Source organism: Amphiura filiformis, chromosome 3 (assembly GCF_039555335.1).
Source record: "Amphiura filiformis chromosome 3, Afil_fr2py, whole genome shotgun sequence".
Classification (NCBI taxonomy): Eukaryota; Metazoa; Echinodermata; class Ophiuroidea; order Amphilepidida; family Amphiuridae; genus Amphiura; species Amphiura filiformis.
The window spans coordinates 70,353,721-70,371,973 of record NC_092630.1 but is presented as its reverse complement, the minus strand read 5'-3'; the positions used below and the strand labels follow the sequence as shown (position 1 = coordinate 70,371,973).

The 18,253-nt window shown below is 34.4% G+C and overlaps 1 protein-coding gene across 1 annotated transcript in view; it reads left to right on the top strand.

Moving 5' to 3' along the window:
• Nucleotides 1-1,578: 1,578 nt before the first annotated feature.
• Nucleotides 1,579-18,253, top strand: part of LOC140149044 (voltage-dependent calcium channel subunit alpha-2/delta-3-like) — a 354,589-nt gene continuing 337,914 nt past the window's right edge. The window contains 2 exon segments of the mRNA XM_072171195.1: nt 1,579-2,428; nt 4,479-4,560. Of these exon segments, the coding sequence (XP_072027296.1) occupies nt 2,298-2,428; nt 4,479-4,560 (213 nt within the window). The 5' untranslated portion in view covers nt 1,579-2,297.

The following is an 18,253-nucleotide window of genomic DNA, read 5'->3' as shown; positions in this document are numbered from 1 at the left end:
ATCTCATTAACTAATTACATTTAGGTCTCAAAACTTTGTGAATATATAGAGTTTCATTCACAGATTTTGAAAGTTTATATAACTCATTTTGCCCAAAAATCGTCATACGACAGTATGTCAAAACAGCGACGACATGTATTGTATGGCAAGGTGATAAATAAAAATAAGCATAAAAACATGCAAAATTAACAATATTTTAATAGATTTTGAAATAAAAGAAGAGACAAAAAACAAATAACATGCACATTGCATATATGTATACACCCCCCCCCCACACACACACACCCACCCACATACAGTATTGATGAATGAGTCCAGAAGAGCTATTTATTTTTGTACCGGAACTAAACAATCATATGATTTAAAACTAATGGGAGAGACATTTTGACCCTTATGGTTGAAATCAACATCTTTTAGCCTACTTTGCTGACACATTTAGACCCAGTTTTTTTAAAATTATAAAACACATTTTTGTTGTCTTGTTTATCCAAGTTTACATACTCTTCAGATTTTTCAAATACCTGGGGTTTTTTGTTGTTAGGTTTTTTATGAGAGTTCAATCTTTTGCCTGCATATACATAATCTTTAACATTTGGAAGGTTAGCTATTTTGAATAATCTCACCATACATGTAACTCAAATTTCAAAAATATTTAACATAATATACCCGAGTTGATATTGATATGGGGTGTATATGCACAATGCTAAAAAGGTATCAATGATATATAGTTGAAAAATACAGATACATCCTCCTTATACAAGGAGCCACATAGCATCATAATGTTCATCCCCTGTGTTTATCAGATGTACAGAATATGTGGGAATTGCACAATGTTTTACTAATCATTTAGGGATATTGATAATCAATAGACTAGCTCAGTGGCTGGCTGGTTGGTTGGTTGGCTGCATGCTATTACACATACAAACATGGCATAAAGGCTCCCCCCTCTCTCTCTCTCTTACTCAGCGCTGTACTAATTTACCTGTTACTCATTAGCATTATAATTACTTCATTCTATTTTCTCTCATTACTAACAGTAATTAGTTAAGTGAAATAATTGGTTTTCATTCAAGTACTTGAAAATCAAATGTGCTAAAGAATATTTTTTTTAGATAAACTGTTTTATTGGCTCGCTAATTATTCATTGACAAAAATATTAGATATAGATTTGGAATGGTCTATTCAAATTTAGGGGGTAACTATTAACACAGTTGCAGTAATAAAATATTGATAGAGATTAGAAAGTGATACCTTAATGCTAGTATGACCAAATTAAAATTAATTCCAAACAACTAAATTATTTAAATATATTACTAGCTTTTAAAGAAGATGAGGAAAGCTTTGTCTTATTTATGTATGACCCTTTATATGATCACAGCAGTTATAAACCAGATGTATTGATATTGATTACTGTCACTTGTATCATAGATGATAACAAATCTATATATCAGAAAATAGGAATAAATCCCTGTCAATATATGGATGATGCCTTATCATGGAGTGTGTTTGTTAGATAATTTTGTAGATATCTCACAATGAAAAAGTAATCTATAAGTTATCATCACTCCCGGTCATACTCCATAAACAAGATTGGATATATACCATGTAGAAAATGGAACAACTTCTTTACAACTAGGAATATACTGCAGCAAGGAACATATTTAACAGAAAGATACCATGTGTCGGCATTTGTATTAGTACACACAGGATAAATTTGTGGCATTTGCATTTTAAATGAGAGCCATCTGCCCTATAGTTGTCTACTGCCATCACTAGCCTGATGAGTGAGTGAGTAATGTGGCAGGCAGTTAGCTAGTCAACCAACCCAACCAACCAAGCAGTCAAGACTAGATAGAAAACTATTACTACAATAGTACCAGTCATTCTCATTCGCTCACTCACTCACTCAAAGCAGAGAGAATGCCATTGCAATGAGCTCTAGTGGATGCTGCCTCATGGAGATGAATTTATTTCACCATCATAAGCCAGTTTAACTGTGTGTAGTACAGCCAACTTAGCTTCTCTGTCTTGCCTACCGTGCTTGTGGCATATTTGGATTTACCCCGCTCCAGACGGAATTTACTTGCCGGTACTAAAGGGAAATATATTACCTATACTTTCACCATCATCATCATTGGAGGAATTCTTTATTAGAAGTCTATGCATGTGTTTGTGCACTGCTTGCAGACGACATAAAGCAGTGTGATCTTCTATTTCGTAGTTTTCATATTCTTTTATTTGTTGCGTCTTTTGACAAATTGTACTGAATTGAATCTGGATATGTGATCGCACTGACAATGATGATGTCAGGGACCATGTGGAGATTGGTTTGCGTTGCGATCTGGGTCTTCATCTTACTTGGCCAGAAGATTAGCGGAAATGATGATCCCAACGTGCCAGAACAAAGAGTTAAATTGGACAAACCAACGTTAGTATTTTGCTTTATTTAATCGTAGCTATTTTGTCTCCTGTAATACCTAAATATTTGTTGTGTTGCCTGCCCTGTCAAAAGGAAAGAAGTTCCGTTGGCCAGATTTTGCAAGGTCACAGTGGAGAAGGACAAAATATTTTTTTTAAAGGTGACTGAACAACCATCTTGGAAACTCCCACAGGATGGCATGCAACGCAATTGTAGTATGTGTACTGTCGGGGGTGTATGTGTGTTTACTACCTGTATCTCTGAAAATTTTAAAAACTTGAATGCACACCAGTTTTGCAGGGACATATACCCATGACCTGGAAGAAGGAGTTGCCTAGTAACCTGACTCAAAATACCAAAATTGATGACCAAAAGTTGCAATATGCATCTTCCTTTGGCTCGGTTTTAGGCCACAATGTTGACTCATTTCAGTGTTAAAATTGTGAAGTGTACAAATTTGAAATGCCCCCCCCCTTGACTTGTACATTGGCTCCAGTATGCTACTTGATGGAACTCCATAATTATGTAATTATATGCTGCTATCCTTATTATACCTGTGTATAATGGTAATTTTATTCTGTGTGGCCTTGTACAACCGAGATCATTTTGTTAATGTGAATGAAAGCAAAATCACGGCTGTGTAAAGGAATAAAAACACATTCGTGTGTTGAACAAACCTCATTCTGAGGACATTTGTGATAATGTATCACCTTTTCTACCCCCCATTTCAGAAAAATACAGCACTAATTTTTTGGGATTAAAAGAATATTATTAAGTTTTGCTGAATAAAACATAGCTAAATCCTAATCATTCATTTAGTACTAACTGGAGATATAAGATAAAGTTCACTTTTTTTACTAATTTCTTGAAAAAAGAGCCAAAAACATGCATTTTCGGCACATTTTCTGCAAATCAATTCTCAAAAATCAAAGTCTGAGCATTCAAAATCTTGAGTATGGCACAATTTGGCTCTAATTTTCACTTCTTTGTGTTACCTTAAATTAAATGATTGGTCTTTTCCAAAAATTATAATGCATTAAACGAAAAACACCCTAAAAATGCATGTTTTTTCCCCTTATTTCCAAAAATTGACCAAATAGTAAGTTTTGACTTTTATTGCCAGTTAGACCAAAACTAAATGATTAGGATTTAGCTATGTTTCATTTGGCAAAACAAGATAATATTTTTTTGATTCCAAAAAATTAGTGCTTCTTAGTTTTCTTGTTTGGTGGCCACAAAAATGCTATAAAGTAGAGTCTGAAGTTAACGTTTTCTAAAATCCGTTTTCTGTGTTGTTATCCGTGTTGTAAAATTTGTAAATCCATGTTTCACGAATAAAGCTTAAAATGTATAAACAATGATATTAATGTCACAATAAAGTGTTCAGTATCGCGATAAAATATGCTCTGGTTGGAATATTCTTACAATAATAGGCTGACTGTTACAATTTTGGAGGAATATAAGAGGTTCATGCCTTGGTAATATACCTTTATTTTGGTATTATTAAACAATATTTTTATCATAAAAATTGACACACACAACTCATGATTGTTTTTGAAATTTATTTCTCTTTTAACAATTTTACTCACATCATACAAAAATGTAATTTTCCGTGTTGTACTTCCGATTCCGTGATTTTTTTCCGTTTTCTGTAAAACGGAAAACTCTGGACTCTAGCTATAAAGTGGCAATGCAATAGCATATTTTTACATTGAAAATAACAAATTTGTTAAAATTGATCTGAATGCTTACAATCTTTCTTGACCAGCAGGGATGGACATTTATTTTTACTTCCCAGGAAGATTAAATATCTATTCATCAATTCACTCATCTGGAAAATAGTAAAAATCATCAATGTTCAGTTTTTTGCACCTTTGAATAATAACTAGCCTATTAGTATTTGAACCAAAAGCTATTTATTTAAGGTCAAAATAGGACATTCTGCATGAAAAACTGTAATATTATTATTATCATTAGTTTATTTGTCTTTCATCATTATGATTTGCATTATTATTATCACAATTTTTATTATATCAGATATGTTTTCTTACACTTACAGGATGGAAATGTGGGCAAAAAAATTTGGGACAAAACTGTTTGAATTTAGCAAGGAGTACGCTGGGCTGGATTTCTTGAAAACGGTAAGTTGGTATCAAGCAAGTTAAATAAGATAGAAAAGTATATATTAAGCAAAAAAGGAAAAATATTCTAATTGTACAGTGATCAGTCCTTGAAATAATCGGGGCCCTTGAGTCACTGTATACATGCACAAGAATCAATGTAAGCTTCTAGGGTCTATGATGTAAGCCAGCCGTGCAAACCTCTAAACCTTTCTTGGTACTTCTCAAATGGAATTAAAAAAAGAAAAGACTGGTTTAATCAATGTTAAATGCAGTGGCGGCACCAGGAAATTTTTTTCGGGGGGCATTAGGGGGCAAAGTGAATTTCAGGGGGCAAAATCACCAAATTTTATGCAAAATTACCGCATAAAAAGTGGAATTTTTCGTAATTTTTGGTTTTTTCTGGGGGGCAACAGGGTGGGCAAGACTTCTGACTGGGGGGCATTTGCCCCCATGCCCCCCGATGGCGCCGCCACTGGTTAAATGATAGAACAGGTATTTTAGTATCCTAATTAAATATGATAATTGTGTAACTAATCATTCAGGGTAAGTCATTTCCCCCTCAGTAGTGTTTGTTCTTGAAGTTAAATAAACGTGCCATAATAAGTAAGATAGGGTAGCAGTTCATGAATTATAGCCAAAGTGAGGGTTGGATTTTGAAAATCAAGGTGACCATTATTACTTCAAGGATGTTTTCTTTAATTTGAGATATCAGTGATGGCAAATGATGCAGAAATAAGAGCATACAAATGGTTGGCTGAATAGGATAGTATATCAGCGGACATCTCCAAACTTGTCAGACAGCAAACCCGCTAAAAAGTTACTAATTCAGTGGCGTAGTGTCATAGGGGCACTATGCCCCCCCCCCCCAATCGATCTCAAAATTGCTGAAAAATGGCTTGTGTCCCCAATCGGACCTGGTGCCCCCAATCATGGCCGGTGCCCCCCAATATGATGACCCATGCTATGCCACTGTGCTAATTGTTAAGAAGGTTTGTTGCCTCTGTCTGGAGCAAATTGAAAAAATGCAAAGCGGTTTATGTTATTTTAGTAAAAAAAGGTTATGCACCTACCTCAATTAAATATATAGGTCACTCAATATTGATAAAAATTGAAATATCAATTTTACTCATATCTTCTACATTCGTCCAGCGAAGCCCAAGACCTGTGGCAAAGTATCGCCGACCCAGTGCTTGGCATGCGAGGGGTCTCTGGTTCGAATCTCACCCAGAGCAAACAACTTCTTTCTTTGTTTTCTCTCTTTATTCTTTCCTTCTTTCCCTTCCTGTTGTCAAAAAGCCCCTGATGGGTTAGGGTTAATCTTACATAAGAATTTGGCAAGTACTTCTATATTAATTCATCTCAATCGGTGCTGAATTTTGGAATTTGTTTCCGGCTCCATGATTTGCTCAATAACATAATTTTCATATTAATTATCAAAATAAAACATAAGATCAATATCTGATGAATCTTTATCCTTGGAACAGGATAAAATGAGCCTGTTATTGAAGAATTAATGAGAGTCAATGAATCATTTGACAATTATTTTTGAAGTGGTGATATCAGGGACTTTACTTTTTAATTTAGGAATTATCAGTGATTTTTTAATAAAATATTTTGTCTAACTTCACAATCAATCAATTATTATAGGCTAATTCAGGGTGGTCTTTGTAAAAATCCTTGGGGGGGGGGACCAAGAGACAATGTGGCATTGTTGGCCCCATTTTTCAGCTTGTGCCAAATGACTATTTAATAAGGGGGATGTGATTTTCTTCGGAAGGGAACCAGAGTCAATTTTTTTGTCTTTTCTATTGCGGGCAAAAAGTTTTATGACTTTCCCCCTTCCGCCTTCTGCCATCAAATGACAGAGCAGCGAGGTGGTGAGGTAGCAAGCAAATTTTACTTAGGCAATATTGAGACATTTATCTTGGGTTGTGACACAGACTATATGCATCGACCATACAGAGATTTTCTTGAGAATATTTTGACTAGCTGCTCTACAAATAGATCAATCAGTGTAAATAAATTGGTCAATTTGTCCATAATAGCGCCTCTTTAGTTCAGTGACCTAATATTGCACTGATTGAATCGGAATTGCATTGCTCTCAGTCTCATGGACTTGTTTGGAAAAACCATGCCAATTTAACATGGAAAGAGGTAGGGATGTAAAATAATTTAGCTCCCTCCCCCACCCCATTTCAGCCTGCCATTAATAGCTTACCCCACTATTGGCCTCACTCCTTCATTCTGTTTACATTCAAAACTGCAGTGCTTTGTTTTCTTGGTTTCGCATACAATCTCACTCATCACATAGCATTATCTTGTTTCTTCATCTCTGCTATGTGTCTCTTTCTCTGTTATCTGGCCTCTCCCTTTCTATCTTCGTCTTTTATCTACGCTTTTGCTCTTTCTCAATTTGTGTGTACATTGTTAACCAGGGTGAATCATGCAATGTTCAGACGTGACACTGATCATTCATGGTGCCCAGGTCAGGGTGTACAAGCAACCTGTTTGTACACTGATTAGAACTGACAGTGAGTTCTTTGTCATCTGCTGCATGCAATTCAATACATGAAGAGAGTGGTTTAATCAATTTTAAATGAATTTTACCTCCGCTAGGGATCCAAGCCTGGGACCTCTTCCACCAGAGTGAAAGACATGAACTGCTCTAAAAACCCAAATGTTTTTGTAAATGAATAAATAAATGCTTATGAAAATTAAATGTGTGAATATAACAGAAAAAATGTAAAGGTTTTTACTTCCAAAACCAGCTGATCTTTGTACAATCTTATGCGGGAAAATGTAGTCTTAAAGGGACCATGTTTTCCTAATTGGACAAAGCATTTTTGGTTATTCCAAAATAAAAACAAAAATTACAAATAAGAAATGTCAATTAAGTCATCAACTTGTGTTTTTTTCCTCTTTCCCTCTCTCTGTCTTTCTCTCACTCATACCAGGGAAGTGCCAACCTGGTGGCACTTCCCTGCTCATACTTATTATTTTCATATGGTTCATTTCATAATGAAATGAACCATGAAAATTTTTATAAAATACAGCAAATAAAGCTGGATTTTTTTTCAGATTATCTGCATGCTGTGAATTAAGCTAGTGATAACCAATTTTTTACGTCCAATTGATTACCAATCTTGTACGCATCTTATTTATTGACAGCATTTTTGAATTCAACATGGGTGAAGTAGTCGAAACATGGATAATATTATTTAAATAATATATATTCTTTTTCTTAAATTATGTGGGTGACCTGATCAACAACTCATGCGCAATATACCCTATTGATTAGAATTTGATATCAAATGATAGATCAGATCCTGAAATTGAATACTCAAAATTGATTTATTTCCAATGAAGTCATGAAAAAACCTAGTGTATGGTGATACACCACCCTTCCCTGTCTTACAAAAGGCTACAGTAGAACTTGCTTTCCATGGAATATCAAAATATGACTATTGTACGCTGAAAGTTGATACCGTAAAAAAAAATTTAATTTTGTTAAATTTAATTTACAAATTCTGTAACGCTTGGCAATTAAAATTTATAAAAGAATTTGTTCTTGTCCGAGCAACTTGTTAATAGGCACATATGCTTATTATCAATTTTTTACGGTATATAGATAGGCTATATAAGTTTCATGGAAATGTCAGGTCACCTATCTTCAATGTTATCATTGTTGCACTCGAAATAAGATTGCACATAGCATAATGATAATTTTCGTGGTCAGAAACTGAGACTAACTTATCAGCAGTTACATATTGAATAACATATAATGATAAGATTCATGATGAATTGAGATTTTATAGTGCTGGGAAAACAATTCACACCCATGAAATGTGTAACATGATCGTAGAGACTTGTTTTAAGTGCTGGTGTTAAAATATATTGATTTTTCAGCATGCATGAAAATGCTTTTAATGTGTTCATCCATTATATTATAGAGAGCTCACACAACATACATCTATAATTGATACAACTTGAATCCTATTAATAAATTAGTGCTTAAATGTTTGTTTGTTTTTTCACCTTTGGAAAATTTTAATATTTGATGTGTATTATTTTAAAAGAATGCATCAGTCATTTTGTGGAGATAAAAATGTCACTTGCAACACTGATAATATCCTGTTGCCACATTGGTTCTTTCCAAATGGCAGTGCACGATAGGCCAATGTCAGTTATCATGGTTGCAATTGAATGGGAACCAAAATGAATGTGTTATACAAGGGAACAACCCAAAAGACTGATGACATCCTGTAAAAGTAGGCCCTAACTATAGTTGCATAGCATAACTCCCCTCTCCATGTCTGTAATGAGGCCAGAATACGGCCAAAAAAACACCGATATTTTTTGAGGGTATAAGAGACATGGGATAAGAGAAAGGTAATCGACACTTTTAAACCCATAATTTGACTCCCAAACATAACATAAACATAAATATAGTTTGTCATCAATCTTTTGGGTTGTTCCCTTAGGCCAGGGATACAAGTTTTAGGATTTTCTGTTAGTACATAACTCTATGATCTTACTTTGATATCTATTCTCTTAGAATCATTGTTCCAGAGAATATAAAATGTTCAAAAAATAACTGGCCATCCCCCCAAAAAAATTACAAAGCATTTGGTTGTATAACTTTGCGCACATTTCAACAATTTGAACAATTCAAAAACCTGTGAAAAGAGGAATACACATTTGGCTACTCACCAAAGTTGTCCCTTTTCAAAATCATTTTTCCCAAAATGGTCAAATTTTCCAAAAATGAAGAAAAAGTTATACTTTTTAACTTCCAATGACTAAATTCAACCAATATTTTTTATTCATAATGATGACATGGCTTTTTGTTTAATTTTCTCAATTCCATATCCCTCCCATCATTCCCTCAACTGTTGTCCCGCTCCAGTCCCGATCCTGAAGAAAAAGTAGCACTGCTGCCCACTGCCTCCCAAAAAGTCCCGTGGTAGTGACTTTTTATATACTATTTTGCAATTGATTTTTCAACATTGTAAGAACTTCAACTTCCCAAACCATGAAAGTTCGTATTTAGTAATACTGGAATGAATGATTCATGACTTTTGAATTGAAATTAGGCATGAAAATGTTTTGTTCTGATTGGATCACATATTTATATACCGGTAAATATGCTTTACTAAAGAAAATGTGTATTTGTCTATAGTGTGATTATTTAATTATTCTCTTTTATGGGCAAATGTTATATACAGACAATGCTAAATAAAGCTCATTTGGCCAGGGTTTAACACCCTTTCTTAGTTGCTGTATACCCCAAACACTCTCTGATCACCAGTAAAACCCTATTGGCCCGGACTGCCACCTCACTATATACAGTGACATTTTAAGCACTCCTAGCTCTTTGTGGTACTCCATAGTGGAAGGCGTGTAGTACTAGCAGACGTTGAAGGGAACTAAATTATTGAGGTCGTCAGCATCCTTGAGAATCGGGAGGCCAGCTTTTAGGTGTTTTCTATCTCTTGATCATGACCAGATGTGGCATATCTGTATGTATAGTCAAGCAGGTCGTGATGAAAGGTTCCCTTCATCGTGGTTTTGTGCCCATCAGCGTTATCTCTATAGCATGGATAATGTCTGCATATATGTGTATTTTAAGCATGTACGTTGACTTGACATGATGTGAGTTAGGTCGTGGAATGATAATAAGATAACAAAGCCATTGGTATGTGATGATAGCCATGGTTAATTAAGCTAATTTGATAATTGAAGGGAAAATTCTGAAAACTCAGTAAGGTTTAAGACTATTCATTCCCTCCTTTAGAGATGTTGGGACTTTAATGATACATACATGATTGTATTTATTAATTTAAAGACATTTACTGTCTCCTATTTAATAGCAGATATTTTTAGAGTAATTTTCCAAAATTATATGTAGAATTTACCTTGCTGATATTTTATGACAAATTTGTACAAAATTGCCTCATGGTTGAACTCCACAGGGTGGGAATTTGTTTGAGTAACAATGCGATTTAAATCAAAATAAAGAATGTCAGAATAACATAAATCAAAATTAAAAATGTCAAAATAACAATAGAAATATTGTCTTTTGTTTTGCTGTCAGTGCTAGCATGCAGCAGCATGAAATGTGTGTTTTGTTAGGACCACAGATGTTACCATTATAATCAGCCCACAAATGTGTGAGAATAGCAGTACTTACTGAATGCTCAAATTTATATTTAATTGATTTTTTTGTCTCTCTGAATGGAATAATTTGATTTTGAAAGCATAACCATGCAGTATCAGTTCACCTTGCATGTCAGATGCAGCCTTTCAAATGCAATGGACATAGGTTCACATTCAACCTAGTTTAGTAGAGTGCTCTGTAATGGGTCATAAGCTTCTCTAACCTCATTATAGAACAATGGAGTCAGGGACGTGGAAAATCTTTCACAGAAATTAACCCCGTAATGCTTAATTGTAAATGACATTTGAGAAAATATTTTCATTTTCATGGAAGTAATAAAGGGAAATGATATTGGCATTGATGAGGGCGTTGACGTAAACCAATTATAGCACATGTGACATTGTAATGTCCAAGATGTAAATGTGTATGGTTTATATTGTACTTTGAAAATGTTGAAAGCCTCCGTACATTTTTTGTTGCTTGCTTATTTCTGCAGCAGATTCTACCTTACTAGTCTGTTAGTCCAGGAAAAACAAATTGCTTCATTCGTTTGTGTTATAGGTGGATTTATGAGGCCTATATTTCTTGCTCTATACAAGGCACCATCTTGAAGGGGACTGATCAGTCCTGTCCCAAGGCTTGCTTGTCCACATTAATAAGGTTTTGTTAGTCCAGAAAAAGGCTTGCTAGCCCAAAAAATAAAAATGGTTTGCTAGCCCCCCCCAAAAAAAAAAAAAGAAGTTTGCTAACCCAAAAAATAATTTTTTTTTTTTTTTAAAGCCCAGCAAACACAAAAAATGTTCTTAAAACATTTATTCAATACATTTTAATGACATTTAAATGTCTGGTTATATAAAGGTCATGAAAACGTTTTTAAAACGTTATTGTAAATTATTTTGGGCAAACATATTTGCAAAATATTTTGTCAACACTTAAAATAACATTCTTTTTAGAATGTTTTGAATCAAGTTTTCAAAAATGTTTTTTGAATGTTATTAAAATGTTTTTATACCCATTATATATAACCTCACATTTAAATGTTTTCTGTAAAACATTTTGTGTTTGCTGGGAGGCTTGCTAATGCTAGCCTAAGAGATAAAAAAAAAAGGGTTTGCTAGTCCGAAAACAGGTTTAATTGTTTATGTCATGCAGTATTCTTGATCTTTGTCATATTTGAGACTTAACCAACACATATTGATTTGCTATTGCAATGGAAGCTTATGCCATCCCTTTAAAACCTTAATACCCCTTCCCCAACTATCTATTGTGGGCATGCTACGATGAGGACATTGCCGCCATGTTCATAATTCAACATTGATCAGAGTGGGATATGGAAACCGTTATAATCACAACATCTAAAAGTGTTCCAACAACAGTTTTGACCGACTTTTACAGCTTAACTTTGTGATCTTGCTAATGCTTTATTTCCATTGGGAATCTAGAGCTATTTAGTAGGTCTAGCATAAACTTTCTATGTTAAAAACAGGCAATTACAGCTAGAAGATCCCCTAATGAGTTACTCACTCTTGGGCTATGACCCAGTTGAACACTTTAATTAAAATTGTGTTATAGTGCTGGTAGATTTACTGATTTGCAATAGCATGTGCAAAGCTTGTATTATGTAGGTTGCGGGTGACAAATTTAAAGCAAATGGAATCAGGTTTAACTTGAAATAATATTGAACGTCATCATATATACTGAAATTGTGTTAATAAAGATAATGGGATATGATGGTATGGTTTCACACGAACAGAAAAGGTTGCTATTCAACATGATATCATTTAATTTGGAAACTAAAATTACGCACACGTTTCATTCAGTAAATGCAGGCAATTAATTAATTATTAATTTTAGGGCATAATAAGGATATTTATAGTGATAAAAATAACATGTCAGATGCAGGTGTGTATAATTTTACCAAGTCTGTCTCAGATAATTGCAATAATTTGCAATAATACTGCTGTCCTGTTGAGTAAAATTAAAATTCTTTTAGTGCAAAAGTGGAAGTGTAAAAATGCCTACCCCAGACCCAATTACCAATGCATCCCCTTATATTAGAATTCAGTAAGGAATAAAATAAAGAAAATGGGTAAAAGTAGGTCTTCTTTTCCCTGGACCCTTTTGAGGTAAAGAACCTGACACAGTTATGCTTGCATGTGGTATTCACTTACCAAGCAGTTAATATACATGTATTTCTGCCAAGGTTTATTTAGAATAGATGCATATGGCAACAGCATTTCTCAAGTGTCAGTGCATATGGGGGATTGTGCATAAACCATAGAAACAATGTATTTTGTAAGGATTGTGAATTTAATATTTGTGTACTAGTTTGTTATCATGTACATCGGAATGATATTGGTAATTTGAGCAGCTTTAACAGTCTTATTATCACATTTATTTGAGAAAAAAAGGTTGGTCTCTGAGGCATTTGTCCAAAAGATATTTTTAAAAGTAAAACTAAGTACTGAAGGTGAAAACCCCCCTTTAAAAAGATCTCTGAAAACATTACAAAGTTGTATGCATAAAAGCTCATTTCAAAAGCAATAGTAATTTTATTCCTTTTTTGTTGTTGCTTGCTTACAACTGTTCAGTAACCTTTGAAAAACTGAAATATTCTTGGAATGTGAAGTATTAGAGATATGTGCTTTCTACTGAAGATAGCACATTGTCATGTGTATAGAACATATGTGCTTTCATGAAGTCAGGCACATGCATACACATTACATCTGTGTGACATATGCACCCCTACACACCCCACACACACATTTAAACACACCCCACATGTAATCGCTTCCAAACATGGACGCCATTTAGGAACATATGCAACGTGGTCGTCTGAAAGACGTTTTCCGCCAATTTGTGTATTTTTGTGTGTATGGAATTTAACCATAGCAACTGCCGACGTATATTTTCCCAAATACATTCGACATGCAATTGTGGTCATTTGCAGACCTCCTTGAACCGAGGACAGTCCCCCATTGCAGGTAGGTCCACAGTTTAAATGTGAAGTGTGAGTGTGTGTCCTCATTTGCTGGCAAACTATGCATTCCATATGCACACAAATATTTATGCACAAAACAAATAAAATAAAGAGACGTTTTCCACGAAATATAATTTATGCATACTGTATATATATATCCATGCTGAAAATCAAAAGATAAATTATCACTGTTGACAAGTGAATTTTGCAAATATAACACATAGCAAAGAGTTGACAACACAAGCAATTAAGATGATTAAAGAATCAATCACATCTGCCTGAAGGTAGTCAGACAGATAATCAAGGATATTCAGGATAAGCCATTCAAATATACCATCAAATTTTTCACAGTTGATTTTTTTTTGTATGTTTGCATTTTAAGCCCATAGCCAGTCTGGTGGCTTGTCCATGGGTTAAAATTAAAAAAGTCCAATTTATGATGAATTTCATCTTTTTTGTCCCAATTTGTCTGCCAGGGACACTTGGCCCTGCATACTGTTCTGACTATCTTGTTCTCTTATATAAAACACATCCCCTGATTTATGGTTGCGAAATAGTGGTATTTATTGCATTCCTAAATATACAAAATCTGAATTAATGAGCTCAGAACAACAACAACATATGACATACTTGAAACTGTACTGTTACAAAGCTCCTACCATACTTCATAATTAATTGAATTATTTAACATAGATCTGTATCCTGACATAAGTCCATGTGATTGCGTAAAAGCTCCTAGACCTAATCCTAGTGATAACAAGTTTTACAATTCTATTTTACAATTTCTTATATCAAAATTTTGTTAAATAAAAATGCAAAAATAAAAATGTAGTGAAAATTTCTCTGTTTATAGCATCTCATGGTCACAGATGGGACATCTCCCATCATATGGGATCGTCCCACACCATTGAATTTAATGAATAATCAGATTTTATACCTGTTTATTTAATAAATATTTTGATATTCTATTGAAATGAATAATAGGATCATGATTTTTGATTATTTAGAGCATTAGTAACACATGATTTGTTCTCATTACAGTAAGTCTGCCCTTGGGAGTATACATGCAGTATCTGCCTCCCAAACAAAACAACAGTATTTGCTAAGTTGTTTACTTGTATATACAGCATATTGACATTGGGAGTGGGCTGATTCAAGGACATCTGTCACAAGTGGCGGCGCTACGGGGAGGGGGGAAGGGGAATTTCCCACAAATATTTTTCTTGCCCCCCAATTTTCCCCTCACTTTGAGGCAAAACCCCCCAAAATTACATAAATTTACACTTTTTGCTGCAATTTTGCGCATTGCCAATTTTCCCCCTGAAATTCACTTTGCCCCCCATGCCTCCCTCCCCCTAAAAAAAATTCCAGGTGCCGTCACTGCCAGTCACAAGTAAAAAGGCAATATCTGTCTTTTAATTTATTTTTAGATACTGTAATGTTAAAGTTATGTTCTTATCTCTTTGATAAATACTTACTATCTTCAGTAGATAGCAATCAAGGTTTTTCTCACACTAATTTAAAAGCATTCATATAATTCTAATAATGTGACTGAACATATATATAATCAGTATTTAGTTTTAACCATATTGTAACATTTTCATAAAAATAGATCAGTATTTTGTTTTCATAACAAGTTAGCTTTTACTGTCAGATATGTCCCCTTTTAAATTTGAGCCGAACAACCGAGGTAAAGCAAAGAAAATTGAATTTACTATCAGTGCCGATGTTGCCAATGTGTGTCACTCCGTCGGTCGTGCTATGGTATGATCATTTGATGTGTGTATGACCATCCCGCACACAATGTACAGACTGTGTTATGAACATTGTGACGCATTCGACTAATATTTCCATTGTACTAATTAAAGGCCCATTCAGTGATTTGCTCATCCGGACGATCGTAAAAATCATCAAAATTCAGATTTTGGTACCTTTGTAATTGGCATAGATGTGCTAACATAGCCTGCTAGTGGTTCGGTCGAAAGCCGTGTATTTTAGACAAAATAAAGCATTTGCATGATTCTGGACTTTTGATACTGACAGTACAAAAAGTCCGACTCGAGATCGAAAGAAGCTCACTCTCCCGCGTACCAACACGCGTTAGCGTATTGTTTCTACTACTTATTACATCAGTAGCTACTATTTTAAACAAAATACACAATTTTAACTGTTTTTCATATTTGAATTGACCGTTAGTTTGCCTCGGTGACCTAACTGACCTTTAATTGCTTATTTTGTTTTCTACTACAAAATTAAACGTCTGTTTTAAATCAATTTAGACTCTACTTCCCCGTGTTAGAAACACTGGACTAGGAAGTTTTTCCAGTCGATTGGTGGCGCACTGTACGAAAATCTCGATTTTCTCGAGTCGATCTGAGTTGAAGTAGAAAACCTTTCTAAAACTTCTGTTTTTGACTAATTTGTCGATGTATTCAGGGGAAAAGTGGTTTAATGAAATTCTGTAGACTTATTCTTTATTTCTAAGCAACTCTGACAAATTTTCATTTTTTTTAATGTTCCTGTGAAATCACTGAAAGGGCCTTTAAATGTCGCTTTTATTCAAAAGCTCGGATTGTGACCAAACTACACCACCTAAATTCTTGATTTTTACATTTAATAAAGTACATTTCAATCTTGCAAAGGCATCCTCCTCAGCAGATGTTACAATATGGCTTTAAATATAAGCTAATATATGTATGAAATATTAAACATAATTAGTATTTTGAGTGTCTCTTTAATTCAACAGCTGTATGTTGTTTGTGTTTACTGCAGCATCGTCATTAGATGAGGAATTTTGATTAACTATGTGCATATGTTAGTAATAGCACTCATTATACAAAGATGACATTCACCCTAGGTAGTCTAAGGTCACAGTTAAACTCAATGTTATGCATGCAAGGCAGTGTGCAATAACATTGCATGTTAACTGGGTGAACGAAGTATTGTTACATGAATACATAAGCCCACGGAAAATGTGTTAAACTTCATAGGTACCGAACATGAACAAAGCTGAAACCTGAATACTCCCAACCAGTTAACAATTTAAACAACACCATAACAATAGCAGGAACAGTACCATTTCTATGCTGAGGTAAACCAGGTTTTATTTAGACAAGCAAAGCAAAGCTTTAGATTGAAAGCTTCATGAATCGAAGAATTTGTGTCCATGTTAATAACACCCCAGCAAATGTAACACATTTTACAGACACCGTTTAAATGTCGGGTTATATAAAGGGTATAAAATGTTTTAATAACATTAAATAATGTTAAAAACATTTTGAAAACTTGATGCAAACATTCTATTATAATGTTGACAAAATATCTTGCTTTTTAAAAATGTTTGCCCAAATATATTTTTTCAATAATATTTTGATATCATTTTTAAAATGTTGTAGTAGTACCGTATTGGTCCGAGTATAGTCCCACCCGTTTTTTATGTGAAAATTTTTCACAATTGGGGGGTGGGATTATACTCGAATTTCAAAAAAAAAATTCATTGGTTTTTTTGGGTTTTTTTACAATTTCTGAAATTTTTCGAAAAATGGGGGGTGGGATTATACTCGAACGTGGGACTATACTCGGACGAATACGGTACTTTTTTATACAAAACATTTAAAAAACGTTTATAACACGATCTTTAAATGTTATTGTTATTAAATGTTTTGAACAAAACCAAAATGCATGTATAACACATATTAAAAACATTTTTATGTTTGCTGGGACTCTCATGTAATGCCTTGCATGTGACGTAGTTAGCAACAATCATGCCTGAACTGTTGAGCGTTTAAACTCTGTTCTATAGAAGCTTTCTCATTTTTTTTACACACTAAATATTAACATGCATAGGTTGATCCCGATAGTTTATTCAATTCATTATGGCTGGAGACAGTAGTTTGAATCCTTCATTAGAAGTCAATTGATAAAGTATGCAGGGCCTATGTAAGTTGGAGGAAAGGTGATGAGGGCTGGTCATAAGCAGATTTTAAGTAGTATGTTATATGCATTGGTCTGTATTTTGTGATTCAGCCATTGAAAAATCTTGCAAAAACGGTGGAATGTTAAAATTGAAAGTCTTTTGGAACCCTCCCCTAGGATCTCAAACAGTGGCCTAGCGTGGGTCATCATATTGGGGCCCCCGTGCCCCTATGTCTTCAAGCTACAAGAACTCAAGAGTACTTGAAGTCAATTTGTGAGCAATCATTGTTACATGGATGTTATAACCAACCATGTAAGCATGCAGAAGGGGTGGGATAGGGGGCATACTACCTGGTATCAAAATTATATTCTGGTCAATCAGGATGTAACAAATTAAAAGTCTTGTTGCGCACCTGGCATTGGAATTGGCTGATGGTGTGTACTGTGGATGACATGTACATGTTTGCATGTGAAGGGGAGAATAGTGTATGTCTATAGATTGCTTCACAGTGCACCTGGTGAACTTTGTTTTCATGCATGCTTGTCTACAAGCGCATTAAATTATATGGCATGTTCTGTGAGTAATAGGATTTTGCTGGTAATGTGATATGAGCTCCGTATGGATGTATCTTTTTAGTGCATATGCTCTTTTAGATGCA